Genomic DNA, 16,918 nt, shown 5'->3' on the forward strand with positions numbered 1-16,918 from the left:
ATACGGAAACACATGTTCAAAGAATGAGACATTTCTTGATTCAATAATCGAGTTCGGGTATATATCTAATATTTGTGATTTTACACACAAAATCGATATGCTCTACTATTTTGTGCATATCCAATAAATATGTATTGTGGGAGGCCCTGAACAAGAAATATAAATCGAAGAATGCTAGGGCTAAAAAATATATTGTTGGTCATTTCCTGGACTACAAGATAGTTGACTCTAAGTCACTTATCAGCCAAGTTCAAGAACTTCAGGTAATATTATAGGAAAGCCACTCAAAAGGCACGACGTTGAGCGGTGACAACCTTTTAGTTGGAAGGACTTCAAGAATTACCTGAAACATAAGCGGAAGAAGATGACTTTGGAGGAACTTGTCGTCAGACTTCGTATCTAAGAAGACAATAAGAATTCAGAGAGAAAACTGTTCTCCCAAGCTTCTATAAAAGCCAACATGGTCGAGCATGATCAAATCTCGAAACAGAAGAATCCCAAATCTTTCAAAATGCAACCCAAAGGACATTGTATGAAAAAGAAGTTCTTAGGGAAATACTACAATTGTGATCTTGTGTCACAAGACTTCAGATTGTAAAAAGCTAAAGAAAAAAAACCCTGAGGCTAACCTGGCGGAAGAACAAGATATGAACCTTTGAGCGTGGTCTCTGAAGTGAACCTAATAAATTTCAATCCGTGGCAATGATGGATCGATATTTGTGCCACTAGACATGTTAGTTGTAATATGGAGCTATTCCACTACTTTGAGGAAGTCAATGATAGAGACAAACTATTTATGGGAAATTCAGCAACCTCGGATATAAAAGGTCAAGGTAAAGTGGTGTTGAAGATGACCTCGGGTAAGGAGCTCACGCTGAACAATGTGTTGTATATTCTGAAGATTCGAAAAAGTCTAGTATCCAGATTGCTTCTGAGCAAGCATGATTTTCATATTATTTTTGAGCCGCATAGAGTTATGTTGTCTAAAATAGAATATTTGTAGGAAATTCGGCCTAAGATAAATAAAGTCGAAAGTTTTTCTATATAGATGCTTGCGTTTTCCATTATATGACATGATATATTGGGATATGCTAATTACGATGTATTACGTAGACAAATTAATATGCAAAGCATGCCTATATTCCACCTTGACCTGAAATATAAGTGTGAGACTTTGTGTTGAAGCAAAAATGATAAGGTCATCCTTTTAACACGTTGAAAGAAGAACTGAATACTTGGTCTAATTCACACCGACATATGCGACCCAAAAGGGATGTTGACATATGATGGGAATAAGTACTTCATCACTTTTGTAAATGATAACGTAAAATATTGTTATGTGTATCTGATTAAAAGTAAGGATGAACCTATAAAGAAATTTGTTCTCTATAAAAATGAGGTTGAAAATCAACTTAATCGGAAGATTAAGGTGATTCGCAGTGACCAAGACGATGAGTATCCGAAAGAGACAAGTGGCAATTCCTGGTTGATTTATACGGACACATCGTGTCCCGACCGATTCATTTATGAGCAAGAGGGTTCACATAATCTGGACATCGAATTCTCATATTTTCCTCCCAATTTCAGAGAATGGCAAACTAGAGCGACCGTGGCTCGGTCACGCCGGACAGCTGGCGATTCTAGTAGTTACATCTAAAGACGATGCGATCCATGTTGCGAAAACTCGTTGCCTCCGGTGAGGTTCATAGTGAATGTCTCCAGCACGAGGTATCCGACGGCTTGGAGTGGTAACGAAAAGCGTTGTCTTGGCCGACGGCGGCTGCGGAAGCAGTCGCGGTGGCGAAGAACTGAAGCCAGGTGGCTTTCGAGCAGTGGCACTTAAATCCCAGTTGGGATCTTCTGGTCCGTAAATTGCGGACCAGAGGATGGTCCATTACATGAGAGCCCTTGATTTGGATGAACTCCACCTGTAAATAGGTAGGGTCCATTCAAATCAAGGGCCTAAAAAATTGGACCATCTTCTGGTCCATAATTTATGGACCAGAGGATCTGTCCTCCTTAAATCCACTGAATGTTTTAGCAAATAGATAGTATTTATGAAAGTAGGAGGTGTTAAATGAAATGATGTTAAGCTTTGGGGATTAAAAAAGTGAAATTTTCTCAAGTGAACACACGGACTCGGGCGGCTACGGTGCATCCGCCACCCACCCCAAACCCACCTAACGAAGATTCTCATCTGCGCCGCCTCCGCCGCGGCGTCACTGTTGCGATCGCCGCCCGTCACCTTAGCTATCTGGTCTCTGTCGCTTCCAATAAAAGTTTCCTTCTTTGTTACTATTCCTCCTTGCGACGACGACAACAACAAGAGGACAGGGGTCGTGCCGACAGGGCGATAAAGGAGGGAGGAACTGCTTTCTCTTGTTTTCTTTGTTCATTTTTTTAATTGATCGGGTCCGATGGATGGCGAAGTGCTCGACAGCATCATCAGCCGGCTGCTGGAGGTGCAGACGGCAAGGCCTGGGACGTTAATCCGCCTAACGGAGGCGGAGATCCACCAGCTTTGCGTCGCCTCTCGCGAGATCTTCCTCGCCCAGCCCAACCTCCTCGAACTTGAAGCCCCCATCAAGATCTGCGGTCAGCTTACTTCCCTTTACTTTTCCTTGGTTTATTGTTTGATCACCATCGTGGTTTATTTATGGATCTATAAAATTTATTTAGCAATTCCTTTCTTTTCTGGTTAATCTATACGCATCTGGTTCTCTTAAGAAAGTATTACAAAAGATTTTCTTTATCAACTGAAGTTATGAGTTCAGTATGGATTTTTTGTTTCCCCTGAAGGTTGTATTCTTTTCTTACATACTCGGGAAACTTGGTTCACAGGTTGTTGAGGAATATACTGAATGTATATTATTATTGGTTGATTTTTTGCAATTTCCTCAAACTTCACTCTTTTTAATTAGAGAGATTGTGTGAAATATAAATTACTATATTTCTATAGGATTAGAATATGTTAATGCTGGACAAGAAATACTTTGTTTAATGCATCTCACTAACGATGCTGATGAAAATGCAACCTGGAGGTTAAGCCTCATTGAAATCCTATTAGGATCATGCATGTTGATGATGGAGATAGGTTTGGGAAATTTTCAGCTTTGTTATAAACCAGTTCAAAATTAACTGATTCCTTTTCTTGGAGTATTCAATTGTTATATATGTTGCTGGGAAGTTGTAATTTTACTTATTTTCTATTATCTTGGTGAATTCGTGTAAACAGTTAGTTGCATGTATCAAATGATTTATTAACTCAATGAAAAAATTGGACTAAGTACTTCAGGGTTCCTGATTAGTGTGAGGGAAAAAAAAGCAAAGCTTTTAAAAGTACATTGTTTTAAACATATATTGAGAAATGTTTTTTTGTTAGTCACATTTTTATGGTCATTGTTTGTTAGGCCCCAGATGACAGCTACATGCCTAAGCTCAGTAATTTTGCTGCTGCTACAGGATATTCTCCATTTTAGTGGATAAAATTGTTTGTCAGATACCATCTTTTGCTGATTATCCTTCATGATTTTTGTGTTTGAAGTCCTTCCTAAATTGATTATGCCTTTATTTTCTGAATTTAGGTGATATCCATGGCCAGTATAGTGATCTCTTAAGGCTTTTCGAATACGGAGGCTTTCCTCCATCTGCTAATTATCTATTCTTAGGTGACTACGTGGATAGAGGAAAGCAAAGTTTGGAAACAATCTGCCTACTACTTGCATACAAAATTAAGTACCCAGAAAACTTCTTCCTTCTGCGTGGAAACCATGAATGTGCTTCGATTAATAGAATATATGGATTTTATGATGAATGTAAGCGACGGTTCAGTGTGAGACTGTGGAAGGTATTTAGTGATTGCTTTAGCTGCCTTCCATTAGCTGCTTTAATTGATGACAAGATATTATGCATGCATGGTGGATTGTCCCCTGATTTATCAAGGTTGGAGCAAATAAAAAATATAAGTCGACCATGTGATGTCCCTGATAGTGGGTTAATATGTGACTTGCTTTGGGCTGATCCTGGTAGAGATGTTCAAGGTTGGGGAGAAAATGACAGGGGGGTCTCTTGGACTTTTGGTGCAGATACAGTTATTGATTTCTTAGCCAGACATGATCTAGATCTAGTCTGTAGGGCGCATCAGGTAGTATCTTAATGTCATACTTTTGTAATCTCTCTTCTATATTCGTATACTAACTTTTGTCCATGTTTTTCAGGTTGTGGAGGATGGCTATGAATTTTTTGCTGATAAACAACTTGTAACAATATTCTCAGCCCCAAACTACTGTGGTGAATTTGATAATGCTGGAGCCATGATGAGTGTTGATGAAACATTGATGTGCTCCTTCCAAATTCTCAAACCTGCTGAAAAGAAACCGAATACCATGTTCCCTATGAGAATTTAGTAATCAAACATGGAATTACCATCAAGGTTAGTGTAACATTGGCCTGAGTTATCTTCATTTGCTTGGTGCTGATGTTCGAAACTTTTTCTTCTGGGTATTATAATATTCCTCTAAATTATATAAGCATATTTTTGCCATACATAGAAAATTATATCTAATCTTGTATTTCCATTGTAGATGTTAGTTGTTGTAATGCTTTGTCAGATTGCTTCATTGAAAAATAACTTGAGTGTTGCTGGAATGCCATTTGATATCTGTAAATTCACTGCCATTGATTCAGAGTCTGATCAGCATGAAACAAAAAAAAAACCCAAATTGAAAATTGGGATTTCAAGTTGAATGTGCAAGTGTAGAGTGCAGATACTGCTCATACTGGGAAATGAAAATCGCTAAGAATATAAGATGATTTATCCAAAGGTAAAACTTGAATTTAGGTTACACTGAAGATATATACATCAAATGCCAATTGAAAATTATGAAACTTAAAGTTGGAGCTAAGCCTTGCTCTAATATCCTACCAACCTGTCGGTTCATATACATGGCATTTTTTATCCTAAAACTAGCTGCATGTAGTGATTTAATAGTTGAATACTGTGGAACTGCAGCATGTAATCTTTTCCAGATCAGATGGAAAGAAAAATCTGATAGATGATAATCACCCTAGTTTTTGTCTTTGTTTTTAGCTGCTTGTGCTTTGTGCCTGGTTGCTATGTCATTCTCTGTTCGTGTTCATTATGATAAGATCATGCAAATCTGTTGGTTCACATAAATGGCAATTTTGAAGCTAAAGAGTAGACGTACTCACTGATTCAATAGTTGTATATTTTATCTAATCATGGCATAATTGCACTATGCAAGCACATTAATCGCCCCAATCTTTTGCACGCCTTTTTTAGGGTTTGCATGTCGTTCCTGGTTGCCACTGCATCATACTCTGTTCGTGTTCATCGCACTAGACAAATATTTAGTTCTCCAGTTAATTTGGCAGCACTGGTTAAAGATAATAAGGCAGCAGATCAACAACAGGGAACTTGAGGTGCAGAGGTGCTGTAATAATATGCCATGGCCAAATGGTCATTTGTTGTAATCGACTTCCTCCATATCTCCATTTATGTCTCAAGTTTCATATTCCAGATTTTTTTTTACGTTAAGAACCTTATTGTATATTCACAGCAGTTGTGAATTGTGAATCATCATTCAGTTTGCTAGAGTTCTTTGCTGCAAATGAATCAAACATTCAAGAACATGATTGGTGTTTGATTTGATGTCAATTTAACTGTTAATTGAAGAAAAATTTTTAATCACAACTCCAACTTTGTATGTAGTCTCTATGTTCAAAAAATTTTATTTCTACTTTTTGCATTTAAAGTTTTATTTACTTCAATTATCTCATGCAAATATCGTTATCAAATTATCCTTCATTTTTTTTTTAGGTACAAAAAGTTTATTTGTATTAAATTAAATACTTTAAATTAGAATTGAGTATATTTTTTATTAAAATTGTCTTTCATATTTTTTTTAATAAAAAAATCTAAAAATAAATATAATTTTTATTAAATTCAACATTTTAAATTAAAATTGAATATATTTTTTATCAAATTGAGTACAATTTTTTCTGCTTAATATAATTCTTCATAAATTTAACATTATTTAAAAAAAAATTAATATATTTTTTATTTAATTGAGTACTAGTAAAAAAAAGAATTGTGTTCAATTTGATAAAAAATATATTAGATTTTAATTTAATGTGTTAAATTTATTTTTAGATTTTGTACCTAAAAATATAAGGGATAGTTAAGGAGTGAAAATAAAAATTTTTAAACATGAGAATTAAATAAACAAGTCTGGACTTTGAATCCATTAACATGTTCACGAATAATATTGATCAAATTTATTTTTATCAATGTTAAATAAATAAATAAATAAATATATATATATATATATATATATATATATATATATATATATATATATATATATATATATATATATATATAAAAGTTTCAATGTAAAAATAAAAAAAAAAAACACAGAGCACTGGGAATCATAAAATCTACATAAATCGTTTGGCCGTTGAAGATCTTCTTTACCTCCGACGATGTCTCTGTCTGCTTCGGCTTCGGCTTCGGCTTCCCTGCGAGCCGAGGTCACCTCACCACCGCCTACTTCGGCTTGTCCCCTCAGTGTGGTGATCTGCGCCGACTTGATCTTCTTCTCCACTATGCCGTTCGTGGTCTGAGCCACAGCCGCCGCCAGCTGTGAGCCCAACTTGTCCCACTAGTAGTCGCTGCCGGTGAGCCCCTTGGCTTTGGAGAGGAGGCCATCCAGTGAGATGCCACGGATTCCGCCCGCAACCGGGCTTCTTCCCTGAGCATGGCTGTGCGCGTCTTTGGCTACTCCAACTTCATAGTTTTGAAAGTCTAGAGGAGATTTTGAAAATAAAACAAATATTAGGGGGTAAACTGAAATGTCCGATCTAGTATATATTGGATGCCATTGCCACATGCCATCCTAGCCCGAGTCCAACCCACGCCAGCTAAAGTCTCCCCAGATAACGACACGTGTACACACGCCTCCTTTCCGGATGCTAACCTATTTATATTCTCCACCTGAATTCCGAGTGCTCCCGTCCGCGATCGGCCGTCCTCCGTCTCTTCTCGTCCTGCTTCCCCCCTTTCGCTTCTCTCCCACCGCTCGAGAACAATCCCTAGCGCAAGAATTTCGGCTCCTCCTTTCCGGGATTCTTCAATCGGTGGCAGGGGCGATCCGTCGCTGGAAATGGCGACCAACGTCTCCGCCGTCTACATCCAGGTGGTGGACGATGTCATCAGTAAGATCCGCGACGAGTTCATCAACTTCGGCGCCGGGGAGAGCGCCCTCGCGGAGCTCCAGGCGGTAATCCCTTCATCCCTCGGTGTCTGGGCTGAGATTTTGCCTTCGACTTCCGATCTTTCCTGTGTTCGCCTCCTGTCTGGGGCTTCCTCCCTTTTCGAGAAGTTTGTGTTTCGGCTTAATTTGATTCCTTTTGTGATGGGCGCAGATGTGGGAGATGAAGATGATGCAGGCCGGCGCTATAAGCGGCAACATCGAGAGGCCGGCCCCGCAGAAAAATGTCGCCCCGACGCCGGTGCATGATCTCAACGTGCCTTACGAGGGGCCGATCGAGGAGTACGAGACCCCAACTGCAGATATGCTTTTTCCACCGGTGAGCAGAGTTCATTTCCTTTTTTGTTTTTTGTTTTCCATTAGTTTAACTTAATCATTCAATTTTGGTCCAATGCTAAATTAGTGTATACTTGGGCATTCTTGCAGACTCCCATACAGACACCACTGCCTGGAACTGATTCGGGGATGTATAACATACCCACTGGTCCCTCCGATTATGCTCCATCTCCAATTGCAGATATCAGAAATAGCCTGGACTTGAAAACTGGAAGGCCCAGTCCTTACATGGTATAGTAATGTGATTTATAATGTTTTTTTTTTTTTTTTGGTATGATTCTCCGGTGATACATTTGCTTCATGTTTTACGTGATGCCATGAGTTGTGCTCTGTTTACGGGCTTGAATTGTGATAACATGGGATCTGATTAAGTTGCATTGTCTTCTTGGTCAGCAACCACCTTCGCCGTGGATGAACCAGAGGCCTCTTGGGGTAGATGTTAATGTTGGTAAGCTAAAAGGAGATATCAATGTCCTTGTCTGATTACATTATGCTATACTTCTTCATTGAGTGTGATGTTGTAGTAAGTGGCTGTGTTTGCTGATGCTTGTGTAATACAGCTTATGTTGATGGCCGCCAAGAGACTGATAGAGGTTCATCTCAGCAAGCCATGACTCAGGTATGCGGTATTCCTTACCTTCTTTAGTTGTATTAGGGACAGGAGTCCTAGTAATTGCATTCCTGATAATTGAGGATATTTGTCCTACGGGTAGGTTCTAATGTGCGATTTTGCCCCTTTTCTTTTTATTATAATTGCAAGTGGGTTTTTGTATACGTTTGATACTTGTTATTTACAATTTATTATATTGGATGAAGGACTTTTTTATGAATTCCTCCGGGAAACGTAAAAGGGATGACTATCCTTCCCGCTTAAACCCTGGAGGTTATTTACCGCAACAAGATGGAAGTGGAGATATTACAATAGAATTGCCACAGGTGGATACCCTTTTTTGAGTTGCATATCTACTTGATGTTAGCTAAAATATGACTGAATCTCATTAATCATGAGGAAATTTTATTGTAGTTGTTGACTACGCTTGATTTGATTCTCAAGTTAGCCTATGCTCGAATATCTCATTTTGGCCTCTTGATTTAACTTTCTTGACTTAATTTGTCTCTTCTCTTAAAACTATTAACACTACAAATTTTTTAACGGTAAAGTTTTCAACTGTATAAGTATTCTCAAAGTTTGATTACATTTCAAGTGAGTGGATATTCTCATTGAAAAACTTGTGGTTTCGGGTGTAAGCTAGATTGAGATTTTAAACCCTAATCAAAGGGACTAAAATGGAAAAAAGGAATTCTTCCTGATGAAGTGTGAGTCTGATCAAACTTTTGGTGTCAAACTGCAATTTTCTTTAAATCTTGCTACATTAGATTTGGCTCTCTATTGTGTTAATTTCACTGTAAGCTGAATTATTATCATAAACAAGGACATCTTAATTGATAATTTGGTTGGTTTGCTATGGAATAGTTTACTGGCATGCCAGTGGGAGATTACTTCGTCCCAGATTGGTGTTATACAAATTAATCACTGGGAAACACTAACCTGAATGCACTTTTATTTGAATGAAGTTTATGATCCTATCACAAGAATTGGTCAGCAAGGTACCAATGACAAGGTTGTTGTGATCCCACCCTAGACATTTTTACTGGAGCAATTTGTTGTGAATCACTTGATGAGGTTTATCTTCAAAAATGTCTAAGGTGCTCATTTAGCTGTTGGAATTTGCTGTAATGTTGGAATGGATGCCTTTTGCATTATTTCAAAATTCAAAATGTTTGGTCCCTAAATTGGCATGCTACTGATAATGATAGAGCATTTCTTTGATTCAACTATGTATGCCTTGGCGGCTGGTAAATTTTATTCATTTAAGCATAGCTGACTCTTTTTCTTAGGATATAGTTCCTTCATATATTCTCAGTCAATCCTTGGTAGCAAAACCTTTCTCTATCGATGGTTAGATTGGGTGCTGTTGTCCTTTGTAGAATGTGCATAGTGCTTTGTGATTTTAGGCTTTCTCTATCGATGGTAAAATCTTTGTAGAATGTGCTTTATGCTTCTTAGGGTAACAATCCGTTTCCTGAAGCACCCAACCTTGAAACACTGCTTTTTATTGAGGGGTAACTTTTTTTCCTGACCTTTGTTTAGCTAGTATTAGCTTTTGAATATTCCTGCTATGGGCTCCAACCCTGAAGCACCTTTAGTGAATTTTCATGCATCTGTATCAGTTGTTTCGCTGCAACATGAAAGGCATTGACACTACTCATTCTAAAACTACTGAAATAATGCAAACACTGAAGATGCCCCTACTTTTACGGTATCATCTTGGTTGTGCCCATGCTGAGTAATCCTGGCAAATATAAATAGAAACAAAAACAACTTGCTCTAGTTTCTTGACAACTTACTCGGTTTCCGATTTAGCTCTCTAAAGATGGCTGTGTGGCCAGCCATGTGGAGCGTCCGGAGTCAGTGTCCTACCTTTTGCAGAATTGACAAGTTAGAGTCAGCTGCATGTTAAAGTTCTCTAAGCACGTGTGGAAATTTTAGACGTCAACGAGGAAAAATGAAGCAAAAAAGCAACCTGTTCTAATTTTTCTTGATAAATTTTGTCAGCTGCATGTTTAAGTTTCTCTGACCATGTTTTCGAATTGTAGACCAAGAAAAGCAAAATTGCTCAATGAGTTATTGTTATAAATGCTCTTTACTAGGGTAAAATTTTTGGCCACTTGGAAATTGCAATTAGAGTTGCTGCTTCACATTTTGACAAAGTTGTATGTTCTTTTCAGCTAGTATTCATGATAAGATTTTTTTTTGTTTTGTTTATTTATGTGGATTTATTATAAATACAAAATTTCTACATTTTTTTTTGCTACTAGAAACTAAGACTTAATCTTTCTCTTTGGCTTCATCTGATCGCAGAATGTGGTAAACCAACTTCATAAGGGATCACCTAAACATGGACAAGGATCTGGAACTTCAAAGGTCATTCCAGACAGAGGACGACCAGCTTTACTTCCTCAGAGTGATGGAGTACAAGATGATTATGATGATGTATTCAATATACGATTAGTTCCTCCAAAAATTATGTATTTTTGCTTATCTGTATATTTACAAATTTGTTTTCTTTTCTTCTTTGTTCTTGCCAAAGTTGTTTCCATTCCAAGGTGTGGCCACTGAAGACTACAATACACCTGGAGACCATGGTAATGCAATCTCTAATGTGAAATTTCTCAATAAATGGACATTATCCTTTTCCCTTTTGCTATACTTCTTTAGTTGAACTACGAACTCCAACCCCTGCTGTTGCTACACCAAAACCAAATAAAGATGAAGCTGAAGATGATGAGCCATCCCTAAATGAAGACGATGACGATGATGATGAGTTGGATGATGACCAAGATGATGATGAGCCAAATACTCAGCATTTGGTTCTGGCTCTCTTTGATAAGGTATTTGCTTGTTGATTATCATATTATATCATCAAACAAATTTGTTTTTTTTTAACATTGATTGGTGGGTCTCTATAGGTGACGCGGACAAAAAGCAGATGGAAGTGTACCCTCAAGGATGGCATAATGCATCTTAATAACCGGGATATTCTTTTTAACAAGGTAATTAGTATTGGTAGTTTTATTTTAGGATTAGCTGTGTTGTTTAGCTATAATCTATCAAAACCTGCAGATTATATGATTGTTCTCATACCATTAGATAAGATTACATGTCATTGGTCTGGATGTTCACGATGGTCTGTTCTTGAATTCTACTGAGAACCTTTCAACTCACATCGACACCTCCTTTTTTTTGTCGCAGGCAAACGGTGAGTTCGAGTTCTAAATTTTCTTGCCCTTGCAGCCATGAGCCGCCTGTCAACTGGAAGCATGAACTGTGGCGTTATCTATTCTGTAAGCTGTTTGCACTTATGTGAATGGATTATCAAAAACGCTCTCTTGTAAAGATGGTATATTCTGAATCTTTAAATTTGTTGCTATTTTTTTATTTCGTATAACTGCAGTATGTTTCGTCAATCATGACCCTTTCTTCTGTTCATCTTCTCGAGTTTGCAACTGGGCGGTGGAGTCCTTGTATTTCTCTTGATGATTGATGAACAATATGACGTGGTTACCCTCAATTTAACTACCATCGTCCCTCCGCCTGGCCATGCGAAGAAATTAATTCGATGGAAAATGATTGGTTTTTTTTTTAATCCAGTATCTAACTTTTAAACTGATTAATCCGAGATGACTGCCCCACAAATTTGTTTGTGATAGCAAGATAATCATTCACTCTTGAACTTGTTTGCCATGGCTTTGTCTTGACTATATGTTATACAGGAAGAAAGGGACTTGTTTGCCATGGCTTTGTCGTGCGAGTAACCAACTTGTGAGATGAAGGTAACTGTTGAGTTGGAGAAATAACTGATCGAGGAGTTGGTCATATCTCACTTTCCTTTATATATACGAAAAAAATATGTTTACAAGGATTAAGTAGGAGAAAAGATGGAAACAAAGAAAGGGAAATAATTTAATTCCATTCACATCCTCAATTATTTGGTGAATCCAATGGCATGAAAGTTTACACGTCTTGCAAACACAAACAAAATAATTTCCCCAATTATGTATGACCAAACAAGATCAATTGAATAAAGTGAAAGATAATATATTTGTTTTTTTTCCCACGCTTCTTTGCTTTTCTTGCACTTCTTCCTTTTGAATTTCAAGTAAACACAATTCTTATTCCATTTTGAAATTTGATAAATTTATTTATTATTCTTTTAATTTTGTCCGAATAATATTAGATAAAAACATTTGTTTAATATACTTTTCTGCTCTAAAGAAAAGAGGGCCTAAAGATATTGCTAGTTGCTACCATCTGCCGGCACGTCGATGGGACGAGTCCATGTGCTCTCTACTAACTTTTGTCTCAAATATAAAAAGGAGTAAAAAATAGCACCTCAAAAAGATGAAAAAAAAAGTGAAAAGGAAAAAAAAGTGAAAAGAAAAAAGAATCAGGAAAATAAAACGAAAAGAACACACTCCATCGTGCAATTTACCAGAGCGTTAAGGAATCTCGACGGCGTTAACTTGTGTCTTTCCGGAGAGAAGCTAAGGTAAAAGAAAGCATCAAAGTGGCAAAAGGTGCACTTCGGATCTCCTGCATCTTAAAGCTTCTCTCCAGATCCCTTCTAAAACGACATATTTTAGTTACTATTTTATTTATACTCACACTAAACATATTTAAATTAAAACAACACCAATTTATAAAAAAACAAATATAAATTCAATAAATTTTGACATTAAAAACACCCCCAATATTTATAAAATATTTATATTTTATCAAAGAACATCGTACTAACATACCTAAACTTAAAATACTACAGATTTATTATTTTTGGTGCTATGAGCATAAATAAAATAATATCCAAAATGTATTGTTTTATAAGAGATCACTTAAAATAGTACTGATTTATCATTTTTATGTTATGAGCATATATATAAATAAAATGATATCCGAAATATGTAGCTTTAGAGGAGATCCAGAGAAAATCAAGGTTTAAGATCTAAATGATCTGATCTGCACAAGGTGAGATGCTTATGATAAAATATATATATATATATATATATATATATAATCACCTTCTAAATGGATGGAATATTTTTTTAATCAGAAAATTATGTTTTTAGTCTTGTAATTTATATTTTTTTCAATTTTAGTCCGATTATGAATCAATTTACATTTTTAATCCTATAACTTATAATATTTTTTAATTTCAGTCATTTTTCCTCTAAAATTGAAAATTTTTAACGGAAAATGATAAACTGTAAATTGAATTTGAGGATTTTGATTTTTTATGATCCATGTACTTTTTATATTTCAATCACAAACTAGATATTTTTAGTTGAAAATTTTCAATTTTAGAAGAAAAAAACTGAAATTGAAAAATATTATAAAATACAAGACTAAGAACGTAAATTAACTCATAATAAGATTAAAATTGTAAAAGATATAAATTACATGACTGAAAATATATATATATATATATATATATATTTATTTATTTATTTATTGTATTACAGAGAATGAACCCCACGGAAATACATTAAAAGACAGATGTGCACTTGAACATAGGGTGGAACATAGTTTGCAAAATCGCGATCCGGATCGTAGGATCGTACGATCCTACGATCCGGAAATCCAAAATCGATCCAGGATCGTGCAGAATCGTTTTTGCAGTAGGATCGCAGCAGGATCGGTAGGATCGGAGCAGAATCGGTAGAATCGGAACAGGATCGGAGCAGAATCGGAGCAGGATCGGTGGAAGCTTTGAGAGGTCATAACTTTTGACTCGGATTGAACCACGGAGCCTATAATATATCAAATTAAAGCTCGTTCAGATATCTTTAATAAATTTCAAAGTTTATCCTTAACCATTATCTTTTTTTCATCTTATTAGAGTTTTAAATTATTTAAATATATGTTTAATTATTTTTGAGTTAGTTTTTTTATCAATAATATTCTGTCATTTATTTTTCTCAAAATAATAAGTTTTTGGATGTCTATTGTCTAGTATTGTGTGACATCAACCAGTCTTTAGAAGATTATTTCCGGCATTCATATTTGAATCAAAGGATTCAATAGCTTCTGTTATATACGTTAGATGCTTTGTTGACATTTAAATTGAATTATCTTATAAATCAAGGAAATATTTTTGACATTGTATGTGTTATTATTATTTTCTTAATGGATATTTTATATTTTTTCATTTTATGATATGAAAATATAAATATTATTACTATGCGAGAATGATAGTTGAATTACAAGTTAATTTAAATTTGTACATGTAGTAATGTAATTTGATGTGTTGAGTGTAAATAATTGCATATATATACAAAATTAGTTATTTATTTATATGTAAATGAGTTTTTAGGTATTTTTTCTAATTATTAATCATGTATGATAAAATTTTAAGGGTTTTTGGTAGAATCGTACGATTCTACGATCCGATCCTGACCGATCCGATCCTGATCCTAAATCGATCCTGCGTAGAATCGCGATTCTACAAACTATGGGGTGGAATAAAATTTTCATCCTAAAATAGTATAATTTTTTTTTGGAAGATTATTTATTAAAAAGGAAAAAAAATGATGAGTAGAAGCTCGCGTCTGGGCAAGCTTCACCAGGCTCATGAGCTGACCGTGGGCTCGCTGTCGGTCTCACAGTAGGTAGACAACAAAAACTATAAAATAAAAAAAAAAAGGGAAATAACATAAAATAAAATAAAATAAATAATGAAAATTTATAAATACCAACAACATCCGCCGACGCGCTTGCGGAGTCGCCGACTCATGATTCTGACTCATGGCATTTAGTCAACGTCACATCTTCTCACGGCGTTAGTTACCTGCCGTTGTGAACTCCTCCCCACCGCCAACACCCAATGGACACAGCCGTTCGCCGTTGACGCCGTTACGAGGAAGTTTCCAAACGTGTCGTCACGCCGTGGATGCGATGCTTCGTCGACCATGAGCGCTCGATAAAAATCCCCCTTTTACTCTTCTCTTCTCTGCGTCGCCAAATCCCTTATCCGATCTCTTCTTCTCAGCCCCGATAGGTTGACGTCGTCGATCGATCGGTGGAGTTGGCCAATTTTGGGAGTCGAGCTTCGATTTCGTTGATTGGAGATCGGAATCGAGTTGTTTGGTTGATTGATTCTTAGTTCTTCTCTGGGAGAGTTTGGATCTTTGTTCGTGATGCCTTCTTCCATGGCGACGCCGTCGTCGTACTGGTGCTACCGGTGTAGCCGCTTAGTGAGGGTGTGGCCTGAGGGCGCCATCGTCTGCCCCGACTGCGACGGGGGTTTCCTCGAGGAGGTGGGCGCCTCCCCTCCTCCCCGCCGCCGGTTCCCCCCGGGCAGCGACGGGCCGTCTGCCGCAGCAGCTCCCAGATCTCGTCCTTCCTCCGACCTCAGGTTTCGCCGCAACCGCCGCGGCGCTTCCGGAGACCGCTCGCCGTTCAATCCGGTCATCGTGCTTCGTGGCTCATCGGGAGGAGGTGAACGTGACGTGGATGGGGCCGCCGCTGGCGGCTTCGAGCTTTACTACGACGAGGGCACTGGATCCGGCCTCCGCCCCTTGCCGGAAAGCATCTCGGATTTTCTGATGGGATCCGGATTCGACCGCCTTCTCGAGCAGCTCGCGCATCTGGAGATCAACGGCGTCGGTCGCATCCGAGGAAACGAGCATCCGCCGGCATCTAAGGCCGCCATTGAGTCGATGCCGACTGTAGAAATTGTCAAAGGCCATATCGATATAGACTGCCACTGCGCGATCTGCATGGATGCCTTTGAGCTCGGGACCGAGGCTCGGGAGATGCCCTGCAAACACATCTACCACCAAGATTGCATCTTGCCATGGCTTTCGCTCCGCAACTCATGCCCTGTATGCCGTAGCGAGATGCCGGCGGAAGTCCCAGGACAAGCTACTACGGGGTCGGCGGCCCTAGACAATGAGCATACTGATGCCGCCGCTTCCCCGGCTGCATCCGGGAACGAGGAGGAGACAGTGGGCCTAACAATTTGGAGGCTTCCTGGTGGAGGATTTGCAGTGGGAAGGTTCGCGGGTAGCCGGAGAACCACTGAGGAACGGGAGTTCCCTGCAGTTTACACCGAGATGGATGGTGGATTCAACAACAATGGTGCACCAAGGAGGGTCTCATGGACCTCAGGAGGGAGAAGGTCAAGGGAGAGGGGAGGAATTGGTCGGGCAATTCGCAGTTTTTTCTCCTTCTTCAGGCGACCACAGAGGGTTTCTTCTCCGCGGTTGAGCTCAGAATATAGTAGTCCAGCATGAACCATGTTTAGATAGCAATGCAGCTCTGGCTGCTCGGTTTGAGTATAGAAATTTGCAGTGGTAGCTTCATCACTGTAAATATAAGAAGATGTAGAACAATTTAGCTTTGGCCGAATTAGCTCGAATCCAAATCAACTAGATCAATTTGTTAGAAGACTCTGGATCTATTCTATTCATCCAAGGTGTGAATTTGATTCATTGTCTTTGCATCCAAGCTTAAATTTGTTCAGCTAAAATTACATGTGAAGTTCTGTTCTGTTCTGTTCTGTTCTAGTAGTAGAAACTATTTTAAGATGATACTGAAAGATGGCAGTTGGCCTTGTTACAGTTCCTTCTTAAATTGTAGTGTTGTTTTTCACATAAATCACTGAGTGGATTCATCGTTTCTTATCCTCTGGAAATTTTGTTTCTTGTTGTTGCTTCTAGCTATAGTTGCATAA

General features: G+C 37.9%; 3 protein-coding genes across 4 annotated transcripts; all 3 read left to right on the plus strand.

Moving 5' to 3' along the window:
- Nucleotides 1-2,137: 2,137 nt before the first annotated feature.
- LOC121989172 (serine/threonine-protein phosphatase PP1-like) lies at nt 2,138-5,631 on the plus strand. Of its 2 annotated transcripts, none has more exons than XM_042543048.1 (4): nt 2,138-2,595; nt 3,585-4,144; nt 4,218-4,432; nt 5,303-5,631. In XM_042543048.1, the coding sequence occupies exons 1-3, from the start codon at nt 2,418-2,420 to the stop codon at nt 4,404-4,406; spliced, it is 927 nt and encodes a 308-aa protein (XP_042398982.1). In that variant the 5' UTR covers nt 2,138-2,417; the 3' UTR covers nt 4,407-4,432; nt 5,303-5,631. The 2 variants fall into 2 exon arrangements, with proteins under 2 accessions (XP_042398982.1, XP_042398983.1); XM_042543049.1 differs by having other exon boundaries at nt 3,669-4,144.
- A 1,380-nt stretch (nt 5,632-7,011) lies between these two features.
- Nucleotides 7,012-11,628, plus strand: LOC121989171 (transcription initiation factor IIA subunit 1-like). Its single transcript, XM_042543047.1, has 11 exons — nt 7,012-7,301; nt 7,447-7,611; nt 7,719-7,859; nt 8,022-8,076; nt 8,189-8,247; nt 8,445-8,564; nt 10,552-10,683; nt 10,781-10,835; nt 10,909-11,081; nt 11,160-11,243; nt 11,443-11,628. Exons 1-11 carry the CDS (start codon nt 7,185-7,187, stop codon nt 11,464-11,466), a joined length of 1,125 nt encoding a protein of 374 aa, XP_042398981.1. The 5' UTR covers nt 7,012-7,184; the 3' UTR covers nt 11,467-11,628.
- A 3,551-nt stretch (nt 11,629-15,179) lies between these two features.
- LOC121989174 (E3 ubiquitin-protein ligase RDUF2-like) lies at nt 15,180-16,676 on the plus strand. The gene has a single exon (XM_042543050.1). The coding sequence runs from the start codon at nt 15,381-15,383 to the stop codon at nt 16,476-16,478; it is 1,098 nt and encodes a 365-aa protein (XP_042398984.1). The 5' UTR covers nt 15,180-15,380; the 3' UTR covers nt 16,479-16,676.
- Nucleotides 16,677-16,918: the final 242 nt, after the last annotated feature.

Source organism: Zingiber officinale, chromosome 6B, assembly GCF_018446385.1.
Source record: "Zingiber officinale cultivar Zhangliang chromosome 6B, Zo_v1.1, whole genome shotgun sequence".
Lineage (NCBI taxonomy): Eukaryota > Viridiplantae > Streptophyta > Magnoliopsida > Zingiberales > Zingiberaceae > Zingiber > Zingiber officinale.

Bases quoted from the DNA above. Each gene is read 5' to 3' on its own strand.
- LOC121989171 (XM_042543047.1), top strand. From the start codon at position 7,185: ATGGCGACCAACGTCTCCGCCGTCTACATCCAGGTGGTGGACGATGTC. The intron at 8,248-8,444 runs GTATGCGGTATT...TATTGGATGAAG, and splicing joins CTCAGCAAGCCATGACTCAG to GACTTTTTTATGAATTCCTC. The intron at 10,684-10,780 runs GTATTCAATATA...TTCTTGCCAAAG, and splicing joins TACAAGATGATTATGATGAT to TTGTTTCCATTCCAAGGTGT.
- LOC121989174 (XM_042543050.1), top strand. From the start codon at position 15,381: ATGCCTTCTTCCATGGCGACGCCGTCGTCGTACTGGTGCTACCGGTGT.
- LOC121989172 (XM_042543048.1), top strand. From the start codon at position 2,418: ATGGATGGCGAAGTGCTCGACAGCATCATCAGCCGGCTGCTGGAGGTG. The intron at 2,596-3,584 runs GTCAGCTTACTT...TTCTGAATTTAG, and splicing joins AGCCCCCATCAAGATCTGCG to GTGATATCCATGGCCAGTAT. The intron at 4,145-4,217 runs GTAGTATCTTAA...CATGTTTTTCAG, and splicing joins TAGTCTGTAGGGCGCATCAG to GTTGTGGAGGATGGCTATGA.